Below are 27,144 nucleotides of genomic sequence, written 5' to 3' on the forward strand. Positions count from 1 at the left end.
AATTCTTAGGTTTCTGTTTCGTCTTCTGTTCCTTGTTAGTATAGTGTATATTTATGAAATGTTAAAGTATTATTGTAACCTACTAGATGTTTAGTTTTTAATCTTATTCTTATATCCTCTGTAGGAAAATGTATCTTACGCTTTTTATGTATTCTTTCATTAGATTTTGTATGTTAGGTGATACATTTAAGTTAAAGTGGCAGTTAGTTACAGCCAAAGGGACCTCTGGTCCTACTTGTAATTAACTTTAAATAAATATATTTCTATAACAGAGTACAATATTCTCCCAGGTAACCTATCCTCCTCCATCCGCCTCACACGACCCCAACACCGAAGCCGGTTTATGCCTGCAGTTTCATTCATCGAGTTCATTTCCAAATTAGTATTTATCTCCGCATTCCGAATAGACTCCTGCCATTGTTCCCACCGGTTTGTGCCAGCAATCATTCTCGCTACTTTAATGTCTGTTATTTCTAACTTATGAATTAGATATCCTGAGTCCACCGAGCTTTCAGTCCCGTAAAGCAAAGTTAGTCTGAAAACAAACCGATGTAAAGATAGTTTCGTTTGGGAGCTGACTTCCTTCTAACAGAACACCGTTGATAGCAACTACGAGCTCACTGCATTAGCTTTAAGACACCTTGATCCAATCTCACTTACTATATTACCATCCTGGGAGAACACACAACCTAAATACTTGAAATTATAGACCTGTTCCAGCTTTGTATCACCAATCTGACATTCAATTCTGTTGAATTTCTTACCTACTGACATCACTTTAGTCTTCGAAAGGCTAATTTTCATACCATACTCATTGCACATATTTTCAAGTTCCAAGATATCAGACTGCAGGCTTTCGGCCCAATCTGCCGTAAAGACCAAGTCGTCAGCATAGGCCAGACTGCTTACTACATTTCCACGTAACTGTATCCCACCTTGCCAGTTTGTACCTTTCATCAGATGATCCATGTAAACTACGAAAAGCAAAGGTGAAAGATTACAGCCTTGTCTAACCCCTGTAAGTTTTCTGAACTAAGAACTCATCCCACCATCAATTCTCACTGAAGCCCAGTTGTCAACATACATGCCTTTGATTGATTTTGATAATCTACAGTTAATTCCATAGTCCCCCAGAATGGCGAACAGCTTTTCCCTCGGTATCCTATCATATGCTTTCTCTAGATCTACGAAACATAAACACAACTGCCCATTCCTCTCGTAGCATTTTTCAATTATCTGGCGCATAGTGAAAGTACGATCCTGACAGCACACCTGTGGTCTGAAACCACACTGGTTTTCATCCAACTTCCTCTCAACTACTGATAGCACCCTCCCATCCAAGACGCCGGTGAATACCTTGAATAGTACACTAATCAATGAGATACCTCGATAGTTGTTGCAATTCTTCCTGTTCCCTTGCTTATAGATAGGTGCAATTACTGCTTCTATCCAATCTGAAGGTACCTTACCAACACTCCATACTAATTTTACTACTCTATGAAGCCATTCCATCCCTGCCTTCCCACTATACTTCACCATTTCTGGTCTAATTTCATCTATTCCTGCTGCTTTATTACAATGGAATTTATTTACCATCCTTTCCACTTCCTCAAGCGTAATTTTACCAACATCATTTTCCTCCTCCTCATGAGCTTGGTGGTTCGCAACACCACCAGTATAATTTTCTTTTACATTGAGAAGATGTTCAAAATATTCCCTCCACCTCTCCAGTGATTCCATGGGATCTATTATGAGTTCACCTGACTTACTCAAAATACTGTTCATTTCCTTTTTCCCTCCCTTTCTAAGATTCATTATTACTACCCAAAACGGTTTCCCTGCTGTCTGACCTACCCTTTCCAGGTTATTACCAAAATCTCCCCACGACTTCTTTGTGGATTCAACAACTATCTGTTTCGCTCTGTTTCTTTCATCTACGTACATATCCTTGTCTGCCTCGGCCCTTGTTTGGAGGCATTTCTGATAAGCCTTCTTTTTACGTTTACAAGCTGGTCTCACTTCATCATTCCACCAAGTTGTTCGCCTTTTCCCATCTTTACACACAGTTGTTCCTAGGTATTCCCTTGCTGTTTCTACTACAGCATCCCTGTATGCCACCTATTCTCTTTCTATATCCTGAACCTGCTTACTGTCTACTGTTCGAAACTTCTCACTAATAATATCCATGCACTTCTGTCTAATTTCATTGTCCTGGAGATTTTCTACCCTTATTCGTTTGCAGACAGATTTCACTTTCTCTACCCTAGGCCTAGAGTTACATAGTTCACTACAGATCAGATAGTGGTCTGTATCATCGAAATATCACCGGAAAACTCGTACATTCCTAACAGATTTCCTGAATTCGAAGTCGGTTAAGATATAGTCTATTATGGATCTGGTACCCCTAGCCTCCCACTTGTAGCGGTGAATAGCCTTATGCTTGAAGAATGTATTCGTAACAGCTAAACCCGTACTAGCACAGAACTCCAGCAAACGCTTCCCATTCCTATTAGCTTCCATATCTTCCCCACATTTGCCAATCACCCTCTCATATCCTTCAGTTCTATTCCCAACTCTCGCATTGAAATCGCCCATTAGCACTATTCTCTCCTTGCTGTTGACTCTGACTGCGATGTCACTCAATGTTTCATAAAACTTGTCAAATTCATCCTCATCTACACCCTCACATGGTGAATACACGGAGGACATAATTCTTGTCCTCATTCCTCCAATGGCCAAATCTAGCCACATCATTCGCTCATTTATGTGCCTAACAGAAACTATGTTGCGTGCAATGGTATTCCTGATAAGCAGCCCTACCCCAGACTCTTCCCTTCCCTTTCTAACATCCGTCAAGTACACTTTTAATCCCCTATCTCTTCCTCGTCATCTCCCCTTACCAGTATATCAGTTACTCCTAGCACATTCGGATGCATCCTCTTTGCTGACTCAGCGAGTTCTACCTTCTTTCTTCCATAAGCCCCATTGATAGCTCCCCATCGAATTCCATTTCGTTCGCCAAGTTGTTTCCAAGGAGTCCCTCACCTGTCAAATGGGAGTGGGACTCCGTTGCTCCCATAGGTCGGAGGCTTGCTTAAAATGTTCTGAGCTCGGTAAATTCATGAAGCAGGATGCTAGCCTACTTGCACATAGTCCAAGTGAGGATCTCTCCTCTAACGTGTTATGGAGCACCGGTGAATTGTATAGTCCTAGCCGCCTGACCACAAGGAAGGACATGACTCAGAATATGTCCGAAATGCCCACTCTCATTCCATAGCAACTGGTATCCCGACTCTCGGGACCACTTAGTAGGCCATGGTTCACGAACTGGGACGTGACTGCAGTAACCGTCACCATGAACTACTAAACTTTACTTCAAGTTTTAAATTAATTTTTATATCGTAGATAGACCCATTCATACCCCCACCTTCTTTCACCTCTCTGCGTTCTACAGATACCGCGGAATAATAATAATAATAATAATAATAATAATAATAATAATAATAATAATAATAATAATAATAATAATAATATCATCATCATCATCATCATCTGTTTACCCTCCAGGTTCGGTTTTTCCCTCGGACTTAGCGAGGGATCCCACCTCTACCGCCTCAAGGGCAGTGTCCTGGAGCTTCAGACTCTTGGTCGGGGGATACAACTGGGGAGTATGACCAGTACCTCGCCCAGGCGGCCTCACCTGCTATGCTGAACTGGGGCCTTGGGGAGGGATGGGAAGATTGGATGGGATAGGCAAGGAAGAGGGAAGGAAGCGGCCGTGGCCTTAAGTTAGGTACCATCCCGGCATTCTCTTGGAGGAGAAGTGGGAAACCACGGAAAACCACTTCCAGGATGGCTGAGGTGGGAATCGAACCCTCCTCTACTCAGTTGACCTCCCGAGGCTGAGTGGACCCCGTTCCAGCCCTCGTACCACTTTTCAAATTTCGTGGCAGAGCCGGGAATCGAACCCGGGCCTCCGGGGGTGGCAGCTAATCACGCTAACCACTACACCACAGAGGCGGCTAATAATAATAATATAAGGAAAATAATTGCAAAATTCGGATTGTCTGGAGAAGCCCCTAGTGTCTTTTTGAAGCCGGCGTCGGACCCTAGGGTTTTTTTCTTCGCGATGTTGTGACAGGGTGTACTTATAGTAACATCCTTTTGTCACTGTTAAGATTATTTGTAGTCGAGTTTTGGTTTGTGCAAAACCTGAGCACTCACGTGGTTATTTGTGAATTGTGTCATTGGTTCGGATTCCATGTAAAACTGTATGTTCTACGGGATATTGCTCATTTTGTTGTCGAAGTGACGTGTTGCGTAAAGGGATTGTTTTATAGCCTCATTAAGTTCGAATTTACGGGTTGATGGCAAGATTATGCTACACTCTTTCATTTCGCTTTTAATGATGTAACTTCATGTGTAGTTCATTATTTTCGTCTAGTAAGTTGTAAGTTAACCATTAGTTTGGGAACAACGTGCTAGTAGAGCAGTGAAGTCACGTCAGGAATTTAGATTTTTCATGAGTAACTTCCGACATTGTAGGTGAGTCTGATCCTCAATAGCTTGGCAGATCGAAATATTTCGAAAGTATGATCTATCGTAACGAAGGTGGAGGGTATTAGTAATGATAGCATGACTTCATTTTAATCAGAATTTCAGTTGCAGCTAGCTGGATGCTGTACCCGATAAGGTGACGGGGATGATTATTGTAATGTTGATATTTTACTTTTGCTTTTAAAGGTCAACTTAAATTAAGGTTATTGTGTTGATAGAGGTCATTGATTGTGTTGTAACGTAGTCAGTGGGGTATCGCACTTCTCACACCATGGATGGGAACTGACTCTGACGGATTCCAGATTTTATTTTAATTTGGTACGTTTTCTTCCTTCAGCGTTCAGTGTCAGTTGGTAGTAAGAGTAAATGATGTTTAATATTTTCCTTTACGCAAAGGGATATTATAACTTAGAGGCTGTATGTAAATGTGTACTTTCAGGTCGTGATCACACCATGAAACCAAACCATCATGGAAGATGTATTCTCAGCAACCGAAGTTTTCCTCACTTCGATAAAATCCAGTGCTGTATTGAACATAATTGTTAATTTAATTTGCAATTAATTTTCTAATTGATTAATTGATTAAGAATCAATCAATCAATCAATCAATCAATCAATCAATCAATCAATGATCTGCATTTAGGGCTTTTCCTTAAATGTTTTCAAAGAACTTGGAGATTTATCGAACATTCCACTTTCTTACTCCTCGTCCTATAAATGAATGTTTGCCCCAATCTGTCCTCTTGAATTCCAACTTTACCTTCATATTATGATCTTTCCCACTGTTAATAGACCCACTCAAGCTCATTTTTATACTTATGTCATTCCGCGCCAACTCACCACTGACTTCTCGAAACATGCCACGTAGTGGAGCAGCTCGTATCGTTACTCCCAATTCTTCCCAGCCCAAAGTTTGCAAATTTTAGTAACACTACCCCATTGTCGGAAATCACCCAGAACAAATCGTGTTGCTTTCCTTTGAATATTTTCCAGTTCTCATATCAAGTAGCCGTGGTGACCGTCCCATACTCTAACTGTGGTCTTACCAGAGTCCCTCTCTTTCACATCCATAGAACAACCCCTAAATTTTCTCATAACCATGAGAAGAGATCTGTAACCTTTCTTAACTACGTCGTTAATATGATTACATTGTTCCCACCAACACAATGATTAAAACTGAGAAACTTACAACTTGACTTTTCCCGCTGCAGTCGCTCACTTAGAGCTGGGGACGGAGCTCTTGCTCCTATGATTGCAATCGGTAGTGCGAGTGCAGCGCTCCCTCCGGTATTCTCCGGTAGTCAACTGTTGCTTGGGAACCAATCGGAGGTTTCGCAGGGCGAGCGGAGGGCGAACGGAGGACGGAGCAACAGTACTGAATGTGTGCTCGCTTGCACTTCCAGTAGTGGAGCGCAACGGATGTGGTAGCGACGTAGTGAATACTGCTTTATAAGTATGAAGAAGGCGAATATATGAAATATATACATTCGCAGTTATCGTTAACGTTTAATAATATATATATTTCCGATAAAAGTCCATGCAAATAGAATAGACATTTTTCATTATATTACCTTTGAAGTGTAATATATATGATGGACTATAACTATTCTCGTACGTCCTCGCGGTGTTGGAGCCAACGCGCCCGCCTATCGCCCGGCGGTCCCGGTTTCGATTCCCAGCCGGACTACGATTTTTTTAATTGTAATGATTACTTTTTTTTGCTAGGGGCTTTACGTCGCACCGACACAGTTAGGTCTTATGGCGACGATGGGATGGGAAAGGCCTAGGAGTTGGAAGGAAGCGGCCGTGGGCTTAATTAAGGTACAGCCCCAGCATTTGCCTGGTGTGAAAATGGGAAACCACGGAAAACCATTTTCAGGACTGCCGATAGTGGGATTCGAACCTACTATCTCCCGGATGCAAGCTCACAGCCGCGCGCCTCTACGCGCACGGCCAACTCGCCCGGTGTAATGATTACTATCCCAGTCCTGGGGACTGGGTTTTTGTGACATCCTTAATCTTCCTTTCCTCACACACAACATTCCACACTACCGCCATTCCGATTACACGCAGATTCATACAATATGGTGCCTGTAGGGGCAAAAGATCCACATGGGTCGACGCCCCGAACAAATAGCATTTGGAAGAAAATAACCGATGTTGTAAAACAACGCGAGAAGCGGGACTCGATCCAGCGAACCAGCGCTTTCGGAGCTTGAAGGCTAACCACTCGACCACCGCCGTTTCGCGTTCGTGAACCCAAAGCACCGGTACATATTCGACGCGAAAAGTTATCTTGCGATTTTCTCGAGAACGCCTTAGTAGTACGCCGTACTACTTGCACATTATGATGTCCTAATGGACTACGAAATGTGTACAAAGTTGGAAGGTATTCCGTGATCCGAACGTCATGGCCTCCCCTTGTAAGTGCATTGTACCTGTGTTCAGTCTGCGCGTATTAAATTTGCGTCGATATCTCCTGTGCTTGTTGTGTTGTGTAGGTAATGCAAAGTATATTAGGAAATAAGTGTGGTGTTGGTTTGATATTTAATCCCATTTTGAGATGGTATTCGTGTTTTAGAATATTTAAAGGCATTTAATAAATTTGTACAGAAATGTATACCACACTTGCCACGAAAACCGTCTGATGCATGGCTTTTCTTTGAAATTACCGATGATAAACATCAGCAAAATGCCGCATTTACGCGACGGGCGGTAGTGCATCAAAGTTGTGGGATCGTATCAAGAGGCATCACAAGGATGAAATCAGCATGTCGGCTTCAGCAGAAGAAAACAACATTGAGGTATTAAGCGAAATATGTTGTGAGAAAAGGGCATTGAATATACGGGTGAAATACCTTTACGTTGTCATGCCGCTACAGTACATTCACTCGGTATAACCGGATGATGACGTCACAACTGCACCGCTCCGTCCCAGCCACTAGCCAGCGCTCTACCGTCTGAACTACTCAGCCCGGTACAGCATATAAACAATTCCAATCACTTCTTTCTTTTCAGTAATAAATGAGCTTTCTTTCTTTCTTAATCTGCTTACCCTCCAGGGTTGGTTTTTCCCTCGGACGCATCGACGGATCCCACCTCTACCGCCTCAAGGACAGTGTCCTGGAGCTTCAGACTCTGGGTCGGGGATACAACTGGGGAGGATGACCCGTACCTCTCCAGGCGGCCTCACCTGCTATGCTGAACAGGGGCCTTACGGGGGGATGGGAAGATCAGAAGGGATAGACAAGGAAGAGGGAAGGAAGCGCCCGTGGCCTTAACTTAGGTATCATCCCGGCATTTGCCTGGAGGCGAGCTGGGAAACCACGGAACACCACGTCCAGGATGGCTGAGGTGGGAATCGAACCCACCTCTACTCAGTTGACCTCCCGAGGCTGAGCGGACCCCGTTCCAGCCCTCGTACCACTTTTCACATTTCGTGGCAAACCCGGGAATCGAACCCGGGCTCCCGGGGGTGGCAGCTAATCACACTAACCACTACACCTCAGAGGCGGACGCAAACTGAATTTCAACAGATCAAAATCTGTTATTCACAGCGTAACAAAATAATGAGGCAATCTTGAAACGACTGCAGCATTTGAATGACAAACGTAGAAAGACACATGCACCTGTGGAATTGATACTGAAACGTAAATTGTAATTCCACCCAAGATCACCATTACTACATTACCCACATTAAAGTATTTGAATTTTCCGCCAGTGAATTCAATCGGAGGACTATCGGAGGTCTCCAGAGGAAGAGCAAAAACAATTGCTCCGCTCCGCTCCTACCGTTCCCAGCTCTAGGCAGTCTGTCTTCGTCTTAGGTAGGTCATGTTCCACAGTTTCATCTGAGATTGATCGGTTCGTCATTGGACGTAGAGCTGGGAACGGAGCAGTTGCTCCTATGATTGCAATCGGTAGTGCGAGTGCAGATCTTCCTCCGGTATTCTTTGGTAGTAAACTGTTGCTTGGAAGCCAATCGGTGGTTCGGTAGGCGAGCGGTGGGCGAGCGGAGGACGGAGGAACAGTACTGAATGTGTGCTCCCTTGCCGTTCCATCCGTGGTGCGCAACGGATGTGCTAGCGATATAGTAAATACTGCTTTATATGTATGACGAAGGCGAATATATGAAATATACACATTCTCATTTATCGTTCGTGTTTCATTTGTCGATTACTTTTGTAACAATTTGCTTTACGTCATGCCGTCTTATGGCGACGATGTGATAGGAACGGCTAAGGAGGGCAATTTCTAGACGTGAAAATGGAAACCGACGTAAAACCATCTTCAGGACTGCCAACTGTGGGGTCCGAACCCACTTTCAACCGGGAGATAGTGGGTTCGAATCCCACTGTCGGCAGCCCTGAAGGTGGTTTTCCGTGGTTTCCCATTTTCACACCAGGTATATGCTGGGGATGTACCTTAGTTAAAGCCACGGGTGCTTCCTTCCCACTCCTAGGCCTTTCCTATCCCATCATCGCCATAAGACCTATCTGTATCGGTGCGACGTAAAGCCACGAGAAATATACGATCGGAACACGGAGGAAAAGGGAGACTTAGACCATTCGTTGCCTCTATTCGTGGCAACTGATACGAAATATGTATGAATTGTGGAGGATAACGTCTGTACACCGTTCGTAAGTAAATGAAACCCTCGATACGGACGTTCATCACACCGCACGTTGCCAGATGTTAGTAATACAAATGCGTCACGTTTGCATTATAGACTGGCAACGGAATAGGCCTGATTATGATTAGACTATCTAGGTTGGAACAACAAGTCATACCCTACATGCTACAGCTTTATCCGGATATAAGAGCGAGAAGTGCTAGCGACACATGTTGCATCAACAGACAGGGCAGTGACAGCTAGTGCTGGAAAAAGGAGCAGTTTGCACCTGTGATTGAATTGATTGTGTGAGTGCAGCTGCACAACCGGTATTCCCGGGCACCAATCGGTCCTTCGGAGGTTGTGCGGAGAATGGGAAACAGTACTGCTAGTTACCTTGCTTACTGCGAACACTGCGTGTGATCTTGTGTGCCTTGTTTCTAGAGGTGACGTACTGATTTACGACGTTCTGCTGTTTAAATAAAGAAGAATATCTGAATATAATCAGACATTCAAGGGCCGTTCTGTAGTTGAATATGTACTTTAGCATTTATCATGATTGTGTATTTTATTGTAGATTACTGGAATTGAAATGCCAAGAAAGCCTTCTGATGCGTGGCATTTTCTTGAATTGTGGGAAGGAAAAAAAATCCGCAAGATGTAAGCTATGTGGTAAGATTTATTCCACTGGCGGTGGAACATCGAATCTAATGGACCATGTGAAAAGGGCCCACAAGGAAAATCTCGACGAAGTGACCTCACGATCATGTAGTGGTACCACCACCACTGTTAATTCGTACGGTCGCAACAGTGAAGAAAAGAAAGATTCCTTGGCTCTTTTCGTAGCAACTGACATGCAACCTTTGCGAATTGTGGTGGACAATGTTTTTAAAACGTTCGTATGTAAATTAAACCCACGGTACGAACTTCCATCACGCCGCACTTTGTCAGATGTAAGTAAAAGTAAATTACAAATGCATCATGTTTTTGTTACAGTTAGTATACAGATATGGAATTGAATACGCCTGATTATGTTTAGAACATCGAGGGTGTATAACAGATAATAACGTTTCAGATGTTTTTCAGGTACATATGCCAAAGCTGTATGCAGACATACAGTCATAGGAAAAAGTATACGTACACCTTAAAAGTTAAGGAATGTTATCGTTTGTAGTTGACGCATTGTCCATAGACTGCTAGAAATTTCACTACTATTCTATATTTCGGTATTCCGCGAAACATGAGTATGAATACGTACTGGAAATAACAACAGTACTTGAGAAATGTTCGTTTTAACAAACATATCATCCAATAAGTTTGAAATATAGGTGGTTTATCTTCACATCAAAGTCCTTGATGGCATCCCTTGCAACGCAGGTAAGCAGTAAAGATCACGTCTTGTACCAAGCCAGTTGTGCTTCAGTCGTTGTGAACAACAAGTGATGCAGTCAATCGGTAAGATGGGCCGAAAAAATGAAAGAAACAACAGAAGAAGAGAGAAGAATTGTAATCCAGGCTCATAATTCCTGTAAATCGCTCTCGGAAATATCGAAACTTGTGAAGAGACAAAGATCTACAATTCAGGGAATTATTGACAGCTATGGTGAGAGAAAATCTTTCAAAAATGCACGTAGATGTGGACGTCCATGCAAACTAGACGATCGAACTAGAAGACTAATCCTCAGGAAAGTTACGAAAAATCCTAGAATCAGTGCTGCAAAACTGACGTCTGAGCTAGGAAAGAATTTAAAACGTAATATCTGTGCTTCCACAATTCAAAAGTTTTTATATACGAATGGGTATCATTGTAGAAATGCCAGGCGAAAACCTTTAATTACTTCAGCAAATAGGAAGAAACGACTACAATATGCTACAGGCTATAAACATGCGTCTCTAAAATTCTGGGATCGAGTTATATTTACGGATGGAAGTAAATTCACTGTTTTTCAAGAACATGGCAAAAAGGTGTGGAGGAAAACGAACACAGAACTCGAAGAAAAAAATCTGGTTCCTTCAGTGAAGCATGGTGGAGGTTGTTTAATGGTTTGGGGTTGCATGAGCTCAGCTGGAGTAGGTTCCTTAGAATTCATAGATGGAAAGATGGACCGTAAATACTATATTGAAATTTTGAAGAAAAATCTAGCATCTAGTGTCGAAAAAATGGGACTTCTGGGTAATTATGTATTTATGCAGGGTAATGATCCAAAGCATACGGCCCTTGATACACGATTGTGGATTTTATACAACACACCCAAATATATGGTAACACCCCTCCAATCCCCGGATCTGAATTCGACTGAACATGTGTGGGCTTATCTTAAAGAGAGACTGAGCACGAGAAATATTTCATTAAAGACAGCTTTGAAAATGACTCTTTTGGAAGAATGGGGTAAGATTGAGCCCACCTTCACCTCCAAGCTAGTTCATTCAATGCCTAGGCGGCTTGAGGCCATTGTAAAATTGAAAGGATTGCCAACAAAATACTAAATATGTACTAAAATCAGTGGCGAATGAAAGTAAAACCGGACTGTACGAATACTTTTTATGAGTATGAAATCATGGTATTTTCAGTTATTTATCTATTATAGACAGAGACATGTATCAATTTTATGTTTTGTGATGTATATACCTTTACATAGTGTATAGAAAGCTAACCTATTGATGTTATAAAATGTACATGACAATAAGTGTACTAAGTAAAGTATTTTTGTTTCAGTATTAAGTGTACGAATACTTTTTACTATGACTGTACGTGTGAAAGTTGCTAGCGACGTGGGTAAAGCTAGGCATGTCGCATTAACGGCTGACTGTTGGTCCTCTAACAGACAGGACAGTTATTTAACCGTGACAGCCCATTTTTTGGTCGACGGAGAATTCAAATGCGCATCTCTTCGGACGTCTGTGTTGAGAGGTGCACATACGGCAATTAACCTGGCCGGTCACATTTCTGAGGTGATTTCGTCCTGGGGTCTCAGAGGAAAAGTACCGGCTATAACAACGGATAATGCGGCAAATATCACAGCCGCCATCAGATGTCTCAACATCCGCAATTTACCATGCGTGGCACACACTCTAAACTTAGCAGTCAATGATAGCATTAACAAAACAGAGTCACTTGCTATCTTGATAACTCTATGCTCTGACACTGTTTCATTTTTGAAGTGAGTATTCCCATTATGTTTGTACGTAATGCCATTAGACTGTGCTACCAGAGTTTTCAGGGATTTAATTATATGTAACATTATTAGTCTACGTATATGTACATAGACATGTTGTATTTAATTCTCAACAGGCAAAGTAATGCAGCTAATGAAAAATTTAAGACTGCTCAGAGTGTGGCCGGTGTGGGAGAATTGCGCTGGAACAGTAAATTGGCAATGATCCGGAGACTGCCGGAAGTTAAACAGCCAATTATAGTAGCACTGTCGGAACTTACTAAAGCCCCTCGGTTAATTACAGGTGGGAACAATTATTATTGTGAGCAATAAATAAGGCATTAGGTTTGTGGCGATATAAAGTAATTTTCTATCATGTTTCAGCGGAAGAATGGAACATTTTAAGAGAAGTGTGCTCCATCCTCTGCCCATTCGAAAAGATGACTGTGATGTTGTCAGCGCGACGGTACATCACGTCATCCAAAATAATTCCTATGGTGCACGGGCTATTCCTCCAAGTTTCAGCAGAAACTCCCGAAACTGAGGTAGGGAAATACTTCAGGACGAGGGCCTTGGAAGCTATTACAGAGCGACTCTTTCACTATGAAAGTCGTTCGGTTTCTCGAGGAGCGACTCTCCTGGACCCAAGGTTCAAGAAAGCGGCTTTTCGGGTACCCGATCGGGCTGAAGACGCGCGTATGCAGGTCAGTACATTAAGCATATACTCAGTCACCAAATACATGGTTCGATATTATTTTCTGTTTATAATATATTCCTTCTACATGCAGGTGAAAAATGAACTAAAAACAGTTCTCCAAAGGCGGCAGGACACATCCAACAATGAAGCTTCCACCTCATCAGGTGGTTGGAGAACTGAGGATCTCCTTGCTTTTATGGACGACAAGGTAGCCCAGCATAAGAACACAAGTACCGCCACATCCGATGCGGTAATACGGCTGCGCCAGTATTTGGAGATGCCCCCTCTTCCAAGCTCAACGGATCCCGTCAAGTACTGGGAGGAACATAAGGCCAATCCACTACATGAGGTAGCACTAGGTTCCTACCTTATTGTTCCAGCCACATCCGTGCCTGCTAGGCGAGCATCGTTATCACCTGATCGTGCCAAAATGTTGATTTTTAATCATGCAAATGCCCACTACATGGATGACTAAACGTGTTACTGTTGTTACTGTTTGTGTACTTGCATCTACCTCGGTGTTACACGTGTACGTTTCCACCATCGGACTGCAATAATAAAGTCAAATGCGTAGAGGGGGGTTCGATTCTCTCCTCAGCCATCCTCGAGGTGGTTTTCCGTGGTTTTCCACTTCTCCTCCAGGCAAATGCCGGGATGGTACCTAACTTAAGGTCACGGTCGCTTCCTTCCCACTCCCAGGCCTTTCCTATCCCATCGTCGCCGTAAGACATATCTGTGTCGGTGCGACGTAAAACAAAAACAAAACAAAAAACAAAGAAAGTATCCCCGATCCAATGTCTGACGCTCCAGGACACTGTCCTTGAGGCAGTAGAGGTGGGATCCTTCGCTGAGTCCGGGAGGAAAACCAACCCTGGAGAGTAAATGGAAAGGCAGATTATTATTATTATTATTATTATTATTATTATTATTATTATTATTATTATTATTATTATTATTATTATTATTATTATTATTATTATTATTATTGTCCACCTCTGTGGTATAGTGGTTAATGTGATTAGCTGCCACCCGCGGAAACCCAGGTTCGATTCCCGGCTCTGGCACGCAATGTGAGGCGTGGTATGAGAGCTGGAACGGGGTCAACTCCGCCTCGGGAGGTCAACGGAGTAGAGGGGGGTTCGATTCCCTCCTCAGCCATCCTCGAAGTGGTTTTCCGTGGTTTTCCACGTCTCCTCCAGGCAAATGCCGGGATGGTACCTAACTTAAGGCCACGGCCGCTTCCTTCCCACTCCCAGGCCTTTCCTATCCCATCGTCGCCGTAAGACATATCTGTGTCGGTGCGACGTAAAACAAAACAAAAATGTATCCCCGACCGAAAGTCTCACGCTCCAGGAGACACTGTCCTTGAGGCGGTATAGGTGGGATCCTTTCTGCGAACGAGGGAACACCCAACCCTGGAGGGTAAATTGATAGACAGATTATTATTATTATTATTATTATTATTATTATTATTATTATCATCATTATTCATCACCATCATCATCATCTGTTTACCCTCCAGGTTCGGTTTTTCCCTCGGACTTAGCGAGGGATCCCACCTCTACCGCCTCAAGGGCAGTGTCCTGGAGCTTCAGACTCTTGGTCGGGGGATACAACTGGGGAGTATGACCAGTACCTCGCCCAGGCGGCCTCACCTGCTATGCTGAAAAGGGGCCTTGGGGAGGGATGGGAAGATTGGATGGGATAGGCAAGGAAGAGGGAAGGAAGCGGCCGTGGCCTTAAGTTAGGTACCATCCCGGCATTCGCGTGGAGGAGAAGTGGGAAACCACGGAAAACCACTTCCAGGATGGCTGAGGTGGGAATCGAACCCACCTCTACTCAGTTGACCTCCCGAGGCTGAGTGGACCCCGTTCCAGCCCTCGTACCACTTTTCAAATTTCGTGGCAGAGCCGGGAATCGAACCCGGGCCTCCGGGGGTGGCAGCTAATCACGCTAACCACTACACCACAGAGGCGGCAATCATCATTATTATTATTATTATTATTATTATTATTATTATTGTACTCCCATAACCACTTCTGTGGTTTTCTGCGACGTTAAGGTGCCGGTATTTTGTCCCACAGGAGTTCTTTCATGTGCCGGTACACCTGCCGACATGCGACTCTCGTATGTCAGCATCTTCAAGCACCGCCGAGCAAAGTTGGAATTGAAACCGCAGACCTGAGCTCAGAACGCCAGAGCTCTACCGTCTGAACTACTCAGCCCGGTACAGCATATAACCAATACTAATCAGTTTGTACTCTTCATTAATAAATGAAATGGCGTATGGCTTTTAATGCCGGGGTGTCCGAGGACAAGTTCGGCTCACCAGATGCAGGTCGTTTGATTTGACACCCTTAGGCGACCTGCGCGTCGTGATGAGGATGAAATCATTATGAAGACGACACATACACCCAGCTCCAGTACCAGCAAAATTAACCAATTAACATTAAAATTCCCGACCCTGCCGGGAATCGAACCTGGGACCCCTGTGAGCAGAGGCCAGCACGGTAACCATTTAGTCATGGAGCCGGACGTACGCTTCCGTCATAAATGAGCTACACGTATAACACAATGTAAGAGCATTGTATATAATACATGTTTACATGCACTGGAATATACTTATTGCTTAAACTGTTTTAATATTAATAATATTGTAAATGCATTTGCAATGGTATAATATGTGTCAATATTCAATCTACAGTATTCTATCCACCTGCACCTACTGCAAACTGAATGTCAGCAGATAAAAATCTGTTATTCATAGCGTAACAAATAATGCGGCGATCTTGAAACGACTACAGTATTTGAATGACAAACGTAGGGGCACACATGCATCTGTGGAATTAGTAATTAAATTAACATTGTAATTCCTCTTAAGATCACCGTTACAACATTGCCCACATTAAAGCATTTGAATTTTCCGCCCGTGAATTCAATCGGAGGACTGCCGGAGGTCTCCGGAGGACGAGCGAAAACAACTGCTCCGCTCCGCTCCTACCGTTCCCAGCTCTACGCTCACTACTCTATACAGTATACTATAATACGAAAACATTCTTATCTCTGATTCCAAATCTTTACTCATATTATTTATATATTTCGTTTGGAATAAGTTTAACTTCCGCCTCTGTGGTGTAGTGGTTAGCGTGATTAGCTGGCACCCCCGGAGGCCCGAGTTCGATTCCCGGCTCTGCCACGAAATTTGAAAAGTGGTATGAGGGCTGGAACGGGGTCCACTCAGCCTCGGGAGGTCAACTGAGTAGAGGTGGGTTCGATTCCCACCTCAGCCATCCTGGAAGTGGTTTTCCGTGGTTTCCCACTTCTCCTCCAGGCGAATGCCGGGATGGTACCTAACTTAAGGCCACGGCCGCTTCCTTCCCTCTTCCTTGCCTATCCCTTCCAATCTTCCCATCCCTCCACAAGGCCCCTGTTCAGCATAGCAGGTGAGGCCGCCTGGGCGAGGTACTGGTCATTCTCCCCAGTTGTATCCCCGACCAAGCGTCTGAAGCTCCAGGACACTGCCCTTGAGGCGGTATAGGTGGGATCCCTCGCTGTGTCCGAGGGAAAAGCCGACCCTGGAGGGTAAACAGATGATGATGATGATAAGTTTAACTTTCTGAAGTCTTGGGATACAGTTCCTCTGTAATGTGATTTGCAAGTATCGTTTCATTTTTAGTGCTGCGAGTGACGCAATTTTATTTTTGCTGTGGTGCAATCTTATTTTGTATGACGCAATTATTAAGATTGGATTTAAGAGCATTTAGGCTCAAATTAGAACCACATTTGACTTCATCAAAAGTTTAAAATACTAACTATAGTTCAAGTTAGGTCGTAACCGTGTTGGCGACATCCCTACTAGGGAAACACACAGACAAATAAACCGCACTTAGTTTTCAGGTACATGTTTCAGCACTATGGAGCCAGTGACCGAGCCAAACCCCACTCGATTTTATCTGATATCGTCGTTATTTCTTTGATCGACATGACATTCTTTTCTCTTCTTTTCTACGTGACACTTACACAGATAGGTCTTACGGCGACGATCGGTTAGGAACGGCCTAGGAGTTGGAAGGAAGCGGCCGTGGCCTAAATTAAGGTACAGCCGCAGCATTTGCCTGGTCTAAAAATGGGAGACCGCGGAAAAACATCTTCAGGGCTGCCGACAGTGGAACTCGAACCCACTATTTCCCGGATGCAAGGTCACAGCCGCGCGTCCCTAACCGCACGGCCAACTCACCCGGTGATCGACATGATATGACATCTTTTAAGTTGTGTTTCAACTTTCAAAGTTTAATTTTGTGTTTTGGCAAATAAATGCCACTTTCGTATACCTTTCTTTAATTTCACGTAGTTGATATATTCCTCTATACCTTGCCAATCAGAATAAGAACAGCACCACGACACTGCAGACCTGGTATCATCTTGGCAAGGGTAATGATGCGGTAGTTTTAACACTTGTCAGCACCGGCTTTCTTGTGAATATCTATAACAACATTCCGCAGAGTATTTGTGTCAAAGAACGGAGAAACTTGCTCAAACACACGCAACCAATAGGACCTTCGGAAAACACGTTGAGAAGAAAGAATTATTTTACTGTATCTTGTCTTTCCAAGTCATTAATCCAAACCCCAAACCCCATGGCACTACAGCCCTTGAAGAGCCTTGGCATACCAAGCGATCGCTGCAGATTACGAGGTGTCGTGTGGTCAGCACGACGAATCCTCTCGGCCGTTATTCTTGGCTTTCTAGACCGGGTCCGCTATCTCACCGTTAGACAGCTCCTCAATTCTACACATGTAGGCTGAGTAGACCTCGAACCAGCCCTCAGGTTCAGGTAAAAATCCCTGGCCTGGCCGGAAATCGAACCCAGAGTATGCGGGTAAGTGCCAGGCACGCTACCCTTACACCACGGGACCGCCTCCAAGTCATTGAACACACCCGAACACGTATTCTTAAAGAAAAATGTTAACAATGACATTTTCAGTTGGGAAAGGGATAATCTTCACGTACTTACCATTGTCACTAGCAGTTGCCACCGCAGCTGAAACAAAGAAAATGCCGAGGTGTGATTATGTCAGGTGTATGAAGAAAGCAATAAAAGCAGGTGACAACACAGTGTGCGATTTGCATGGGAGATGGCCAGTTCCAACGAGGGATGCTTATTTAACGCATGTAGCATTCCTTCTGCATTTTATTTCAGTAAATTGACCTCTAATGCTGCATGATTGATCAAGTCTCAGCACCACAATGTCTTGGACAAACCATCGCACTCTGTTAGTTGAGATGTTCTAATTTCTTTTTTTGAAGTTGCTTAACGTCGCATCGACACAGATAGGTCTTATGGCGACGATAGGACAGGAAAGGTCTAGAAGTTGGAAGGAAGCGGCCGTGGCCTTGATTAAGGTACAACCCCAGCATTTGCCTGCTGTGAAAATGGGAAAAAAATTAAAATCCTCATCATGGCTGCCGACAGTTAGGGTTCAAAGCCACTATCTCCCGAATACTGGATACTGACCGCACTTAAGCGACTGCAGTAGTTAAAATGTTCAGTTTATGTTGTGATTTCCTCTCTCTGTTAATGGTACACAAATACATGCTTATTAAGAAAGTAATCATAGATTAAGTATAGGGATTTATACAAGAAAATAGTCCATGTATATTTTTGATATATGTTTGCTAACCCATTATGACCCCCCTGCGCCAACCCTGGTTGGTAAAAGCACACATCGCGAACTGTCAATAACTCGTATGGGCCTATACAGGTTAGAAGAAATCATGTATGTATGTATGTTCAGTCTTCAGCCCTAAGGCTGGTTGGATCCTCAACAGCTCTGCCATCAGCTGTCATAGATGGCCTAGGCATCACTGAAGAGGCGTACTAGGGAAATGAGGAGTGAGGTAGTTTCCCGTTGCTTTCCTCACCGAGCCAGAAGTTGCTATTACATATCAGTCTGCCAAGCCCACTGAAATGCATGCACCAACAGACCCTATGAGCAGCGTTTTCACAGCATTCATAGCAGGGACTGGCTGCACAAGGAATGGCATTACTAGCATCGCTCATACCTCAGTCACTTTCATATTGTCAAAGCCAAGGATAAGACAGAGACAGATCAATGAAAGTAACAAAATTGCTCTAGCCCATACCAGAAGACATAGTGCGCTGTAAACACTAGGTCCTGCCAGCAAAGGCATGAGAAGAAATCATATTTCACTTAATTTATTGGTAGTTTCCCTGTTAAAGTATCCTGTACATGAGAAGACCACTACAAATAAATATCATTAAAGAACTGAATAAAGATTGATTATTCATAACGTCCCTTCAATTGGTAAGAGACGTCCACTCTCGTACGAACCAAACTAAAATCCGTGAGACTTATTTGAAAATCGAAAGATATCTTAAACTGATTTCCTCTTAAATTTTCCGCTCAAGATTATGTAAGGAGGACTAATTCTTGGTCTTAAGGTTTGGGAAATAATCGTACGAAGATTCCAATTACTCACCAAGCAAGAGAATAATGTTCACAGGCCTCATGGTGAAGCTGCTGTGGTTGGCATCGCAGCTTCTGCACCATATAAGCGCTTGGATTTGCGGCGTCAGTTGCTACTCTGACCTCAGAGAAAGCGCTCATTCAGCGGTCTCTCGGTGTCTGCACGTGCCTATCTCAAGAGTTGGCAGGCCCCGCGGTGTCTGCCTCTTACCCGCAGACCCCAGTTTTGATTCCCGGCCAGTTCAGGGAATTTTCCCTGCATCTGAGGGCTGGTTCGAGGTCCACGCAGCCTACATGATTACAATTGAGGAGCTATCTGACGATGAGATAGAGGCCCCGGTCTAGGAAACGGCCTAGAGGATCCGTCGTGCTGACCACGCGACACCCTGTAATCTGTAGGCCTTCGAGGCTGTAGTGCCATGGGGTTTGGTTTGCATTTTTTTTCCTTATTCAGAAATGCCGTCCTTTCTCGGTGTCGACGAGACGAAATTCAAATGAAGATAGCATCTAATTACGCCTGCAACCCTCGGCGCTGTGTTGCGGCACAAACAAATATTCTGATATTTGAAATCGTTTGAGTAATCCGTGGAATGCATTCTTGTCGCGACATAATATTCAAAGAGGCTCTCAGTTGTAAACCAACAAGAAACGCCACTGGATAACATGAAGAATTTGATCTCAATTATCCCTTTCCATATTAATACCTAAATGAATCTGAAGCTTGGACTGTTTTTCTATCTTCCTTTTACGAAAAATATACTTGACAGATCAACCACAAATTTGGCAACCATGTAGCTCGTATCTTCGATTAAGATATAATCTACTTACTAGGATACTGTCTCTTACGGGGGCTGCGCAAGTAAGGAAATGTCAAGCAAGTCAGAGGATTCTGTTCGCTGTGCTGCGCGGACTACTTTATTCCACGAAAATCCGAAATAACGGGTGAGCTCTAAACGAAATGAGCAACATTTGGTATTACTTTCTTATACATACAGTACACATATATGCGTTTTCTTCCTTCTCTCCTGGTGCGATTAACTGTTATCATCGGCAAGTTGTCCTGTGTGCGGGCACGGAGGTGATCACCTGTTATCATCAGCAAGTTTTCCTGTGTGTGGCCACGGAGGTGATCATCTCCCTCTTGGCGCGATCACCTGTTATCATCAGCAAGTTTTCCTGTGTGCGGCCACGGAGGTGATCACCTGTTATCATCAGCAAGTTGTCCCGCGTGCGGCCACGGAGGTGATCATCTCCCTCTTGGCGCGATCACCTGTTATCATCAGCAAGTTGTCCTGTGTGCGGCCGCGGAGGTGATCACCTGTTATCATCAGCAAGTTGTCCTGTGTGCGGCCGCGGAGGTGATCACCTGTTATCATCAGCAAGTTGTCCCGCGTGCGGCCACGGAGGTGATCATCTCCGTCCTGGCGCGATCACCTGTTATCATCAGCAAGTTGTCCTGTGTACGGGCACGGAGGTGATCATCTCCCTCTTGGCGCGATCACCTGTTATCATCAGCAAGTTGTCCTGTGTGCGGGCACGGAGGTGATCATCTCCCTCTTGGCGCGATCACCTGTTATCATCAGCAAGTTGTCCTGTGTGCGGGCACGGAGGTGATCATCTCCCTCTTGGCGCGATCACCTGTTATCATCAGAAAGTTGTCGTGCGTGCGGGCACGGAGAATATAACTTCCCTCCTGGCGTGGTCACCTGCTACCACTACATCCGGACTACCCTCAAATTTCTTGGGTCTGGTCGAGTGACTCTTTATAGGTGAAGTATTTGTTTCAGCGTGTCGAAGTCCAAAATTCCTTGAAATTTTCGGTTTTCTGATCAGTATTTCAATCGGAAGAATACTTGAATATGTATTATATGTTAAATGACACTTCTTAAAATTAATAACAGTCTAACAGTCTATAGGATGGGTTTGAAGCAATTGTTGAGGAATATGAAAACATCTATACAGTTTTAAAGGTGGTAAGGAATGGCAAAGTTCCGCTATATTATAGCAGAGAAGTAAAGAATTAAAGAAGAAGGTGGAGGCGCGTGTGACTCCTCGTCACACTACCATAAAAGGTATCTAATTTTCGGAGACAGTATCCTGAAAATTGAAGATTGAGTGTGTGCGCATATATTGTTTAACAAATCGACAGAAAAATATTCCTTCAGGCAGCAGAATATCATAAAATGATTATTTCTATTGTGAGGACTATAACATTATGCTGACATCAAGAGGGATAACTGATTATGAGGACGTATTACAACAAGATGAGATTGGTAAGAATTGGACTTTTCATGCACTTCGAAAGTTTCGTGTGGAAGCTGGAGATGAATTTCTTACAAATCACCTAAAAATACTCCATCTCTAGCAAATTGAGGTTTTAAATTGCTACCGGGTTTTTGTGGATCACAGAGAGGTGAAAGAAGGTGCGGGCTTGAATGGGTCCATCTACGATATCAAAAATCATATAAAGCTTTAAAATAAAGGTTATATTTCTTTTCAAATCTCAAAACTTAATAAAGTCTTCACTTAGTGAAGGAAAACCAAATGTATTAGATACAATGACAATTTAAATAGCAGAATAGAGAACCCTAGAATAGGGAATTTAAGACGTTTGGGCTTCAAGCCCCTAATTTACAAATTGGCAATGCCGTTTACATAGACAAGGAGAGAAATCTCCCAAGACGGAGCACCTTGCTCCATAAGATACACATTCACAGCCTTCCAGAGGCACCCCTCAATATTACAGTAAAATTAGCAATCACAGAAAAGAGCTTACATGCTCTCCAACTTTAACCCAAAGACTGCGCTCCCAATTTCCTACAGCCCACTCGAAGCAACATTACACCAAAAATCTTACAAATTTATGGCCTCCGTAGGCCCAACTTACAATTTACAATTTGTACTCAGGGGTGTCTATTACCCAACCTACTGGGCTTTCGTGGAAAAGAAAAACCGGTTAAATTACTGGCCCGAACTCAAAATGTATAGAGTCGTACACTTGCGCTCCTTGAAAACTCGGTTTTAAAATCTACTTGGGCTCGCGGCCCGATGATGCAGAGGCTAATCCCAAGCTACTGAGGTTAAAGGTTGAAGGTTGAAAGTTAATTTAATGATTTACAGAAAGGGGAAACAATTACAAAACCGTATTCACCTCAAGATAAATTGAAGTGGAACTCGAGAGCGTAACGCACTCTCAATCCCCGATTTATAATTTAAGACTTCATGAAATTTTACATTAGCCGAAAGGAAGTTTACATTTTAGAAAACATGTGGTTACGCAGTTAGAAATTAGAACCTTCCCCTCGTGTAAGTGTACAGAGATATAAAGCTGGTGGCCATACCTGGGCTAAAGTACTGCCTGCCGAAGAACGAGAAGTACGGCGATCAAAGACCAGGCAGCTTATATAACCGGGGGGAAGGTTCCAGAGGGTTCTGGACTAAATCCGGAAACACCCTCTCTTTTTTATTGGCAAACACAAAAGGTACGAGAAGCCTATTATTGGCTGAAAATTTATTACAGGAAATTTGCGATTGGCCAGGTTCAAAAGCTGGCGGAATGAGAAGGAAGTGTTGCAAACCTTGAAATATAGAAATAAATGAATGTTAGTTTAGTTGTGAAAACGTATAGGTGCAAAACTTCTTTAAAACACTGATTCTTCTACCTTGCACCAGGGTGCATTACCTCAGTTTTTTTTGTAATGACATCTATGGAGAAAAGTTCAAACTTCTTGAAGTAAACAAACACAAAACAAATAAATCCAGTCAGTTTAGCCAACTTCAAAATAACACATTACTTACATCTTCTGGTCTATGTTCCAACTTCATGCCGTAGCTGTTTCACGTTTTGTTTGATAGATGGAGTTCCTTAAGGAGCTTTTTCTAAATGTGGGGGGTTAAGGTGTACCTTCCGGTACATAAATATCTGTGGGACATTTGATTAAGAAGTAACTTTTTTTTTGCTAGTTGCTTTAGGTCGCACCGACACAGCTAGGTCTTATGGCGACGATGGGACAGGGAAGGGCTAGGAGTGGGAAGGAAGCGGCCGTGGCCTTAATTAAGGTACAGCCCCAGCATTTGCCTAGTGTGAAAATGGGAAACCATGGAAAACCATTTTCAGGGCTGCCGACAGTGGGGTTCGAACCTACTATCTTCCGAATACTGGATACTGGCCGCACTTAAGCGACTGCAGCTATCGAGTTGACAAGGCACACGAGGTGCAGTGCTGATATTACGTTATCACCTGAAATAGAGCGCATATTTTGCGTTAGTTTTGGAGTCAGGAACTCTGTCTTGTGGTTTCGTATGGTTTAATTTACCGTCTAATCCACGATTCAGATGATGCATGTTCTTCCACCGTGGCGGATTTGACATAAGATTCTCAAATTGATAACTGCATGACAGTATTCGAAATTACAATCTTTAGTAGCCACAAGACTTGTTGTACACAGCTACTCACCCTGTGGGACACTGTACAGTCCACACCCCGAGTATTTTCCACATTTTGAGAACAACTTGTATAGCACAATGATGACGGCGTATAGTTTTCCGAGTTCATTCTTTAGGGACAAAGTGAAAAATCAGGGACATCTGAACTCTAGTGGATATCGTCACTTAAATTGGCGGTCTCAATGCAGTATTGTTGTATTTTCTGCTGGCTTTCTTAGAATGACATGGTAAGTAAGCGGAATTTCTTACTTTCAAAAATTTTATTAAGTACTTTGAGACATATCGTACATGTTATTACTGCTTAAGGTACTAGTGAACGATATTCCCGTTTGCCAGAATTAATAGCTTGGACGTGGGTAACATTTCCAAATTACTTGAAGAAATAATTTCGGAAGACAACGATGAAAATGAAATTGATGTCTCTTATGAATTGATGACTCGCATTTCCGTCAACTTCTCGCGAGACTCCAGAATGTGTGCGGTAATTTCGCTCATCATCAACAAATGAAAGTAAACAGCATTTATTTCTGTGTGTGATGACGGAAATGACAGTGGTTCATCAGTAGTGCAGTCAACACCACGGCTAGCGCTAAGTGTTAATGCTACATTTCTATTTTACGTCGTCGGTTAATAACTGTAGACATCATATGTACGCTGACAATGTACAAATGTACCTGCTCTGTGAACCGGAAAAACACTTCAATAGGTACCTGTACAAGAAACTTGTAGTTGCACTGATACGCAGGGAATCAGATTAAATAACGTAAAATCTCAAGCTATGATTGTTTTCGACCCTCGACTTCGTTCAAAAATCATAAGCAACATCATTTTACCAAAACTCTACCTAGAACATTCAGCATAGGTTTGAGTGAATCAGTCAAATATCTCGGTGTTATCATAGACGAACATGGAAGCACCAAATTATCAGCGTTTTCAGAAAAGTATTTGCGACACTTGCGTCATTTCCATTTTCTGATATTTCCTTATTTCGACTACTGAGTTCACTATACAGTACATGGAGCACGACCACGTTAACGGGGACCTTGGTGAGCTTCTCATGTTCACAGTCAACTTCACCACCTATCAACCAATCACATTTCCGGAACACGGTCAAAACTATGGGCGATTTCAATGCGAGAATTGGAAACAGATTTGAAAGTTATGAGGAGATGATCGGTAAATGTAGGGTAGATATGGAAGCTAATAGGAATCGATAGCATTTACTGAACTTTGATGCTGGTACGGGACTCATAACGAATGCATTCTTCAAGCATAAGGCCACCGCTACATATGGCAGGGATACATACAGTGAACTGATAGTAGATCCCCAAGCGTCAATGGGGACTTGGAATGAGTATTTTGCAAATCTTCTCAACATCAAAGGAAACCCTTCGGTTGGAGCCGCGAACAATTGAGAGAATACGAGCTGAGGAGAAGGCTTCATAGAATAATGTGAGTAAGGTGCCTTCTGACTGGACGAAATTAGTATTGCTGCTGTCTATAAGCAAAATAACTTACGAGGTACTTCATTGATCAGCTTACCGGGCAAGGGTTCCAATGGAATTTTGGAAAGAAAGACGCAATCATTGGTTGAAAGTAAATTGGACGAAATTGAGTGTGGTTTCAGACCACAGAGGAGCCGTCTGGACCAGATTTTCAGTACTCGCCAGGTAATTAAATAATTCAAAATAAATTAATAATTAAAATACATGAAAAAATAGTAATATGCCGATATGTTTACAGTGTATTCCATATGTCTCGGGGCGAAATATGACAGATCTATGTCGTGAAAAGTATCTAATAACAAAACTGGGATTTTAGCCTCTAAAATGGTCTTTTAAAGGAGACACTTAAAATATGCTTTTAAAATGTGTAAATGGACATAAAATAGAATATTACAATATACATTTAAACTGTGACGTGATCTTTATTCTTTTAATTTATGAAACTTGGTATATCAATCCTTAATAGAAATAACTGCAATATTAAGACAGAATTAAAAAGACATTTATCATAACAAGTTGTGTATTTTACGAAAAGTCACCTTCACACTAAAATCACTGAACACTGCAGGCATCCCATGATGGTATAAACGCGAACGGAATTTGTGTTCATTCGTAGTTTCCTTGATAGGGCATAACATTAATATTGTCCAAATTTTCCACGGTCAGAAGAGAAAGAACGCTCCTGACTCATAGATGTTAGAGGAGCATAGACAAACGTACCTACATTTTTCAGTTCAATTTCACTAGGTAAGTTTCCATTACCTGATTTCTGTTTGAGACCGTTTCCTTTTACTTCCATTTTTGTAATGTTGACTGGAAGAAATGAAAATAATTGCCTGAATATACGCAATGTCCCTCTGAACACTGGAATAATCCTTTAGCAGCTCTTTGACAGACGAAACACATGCAAAGTTGTCCGTTAAAGGCGCATTGTCTATCACAGTCATGATTTCCAAAAATAGGTTCGCATAATATAGGGCAGCTTCCATCCAGCGGGTGATGATTGGCTGTGCTGAGAGGAGAATAGGTAGGAGTTTCTCTCGAAAAATGACTATTCTTGATGGAGCCTTACAGAGCACTTTCTTCATTGTTGAAATGAGAGTATTACTGTAGGAAACTCGGCCCTAATTGTTTCTAGGAGTCTAAGCAGGGCATGGGCCATGTAAGTAACGTGAACAAGAAAGGTAGAAAGTTTTGAGAAGAGGTGCAGTAGCAATCATGTAAGAAACAGTATCGGAGACAAGGAGAAGGTTTTACAATTAACGCTCCCAGAATACAACAATTGCAACCCCTTTTTGATGAAGTACGCAATGCTTTGATTATTGATATTTCACGAGCTGCTTAGACCAAAGAAGGTGAGCAATGGAGCAATGTACCTGCCCACAGAGTCAGTAGTTTCGTCCACACACAACCAAATGCATGACTCCCCAATTTCTTTTCTGATTGACAAAATGACCACATTGTAACAAATATTTAGGTACGGTAGTTTTTCTGTAATGTAGATGCTGATGGCGTGTGCTGCTTGGTGTATTTCTGTAAAATATATCTGAAAAACGGATTATACACTGCGTTTGAGGGGATATTTCCTGCAACTAACGACTCTACACATTAAGGGCTGTAGCTTGTGTGAGCAGAGTTTCGCTTTGTGACTGGCACTGTCTGCATTCTACTGAGATCTTGTGAA

General features: G+C 42.9%; 1 protein-coding gene across 1 annotated transcript in view; it reads right to left on the bottom strand.

Annotated features, from left to right (window-relative positions):
• Positions 1 to 19,596, bottom strand: part of LOC136863889 (vitellogenin-1) — a 110,605-nt gene extending 91,009 nt beyond the window's left edge. Inside the window, exons 1-2 of the mRNA XM_067140284.2 lie at positions 19,523 to 19,596; positions 18,036 to 18,062 (exon numbers count right to left, since the gene is read on the bottom strand). Of these exons, the coding sequence (XP_066996385.2) occupies positions 18,036 to 18,062; positions 19,523 to 19,553 (58 nt within the window). The 5' untranslated portion in view covers positions 19,554 to 19,596. The remainder of the gene's footprint in view (positions 1 to 18,035; positions 18,063 to 19,522) is intronic.
• Between the last annotated feature and the right edge of the window lie 7,548 nt (positions 19,597 to 27,144).

This window comes from Anabrus simplex, chromosome 2 (assembly GCF_040414725.1).
Source record: "Anabrus simplex isolate iqAnaSimp1 chromosome 2, ASM4041472v1, whole genome shotgun sequence".
Classification (NCBI taxonomy): domain Eukaryota; kingdom Metazoa; phylum Arthropoda; class Insecta; order Orthoptera; family Tettigoniidae; genus Anabrus; species Anabrus simplex.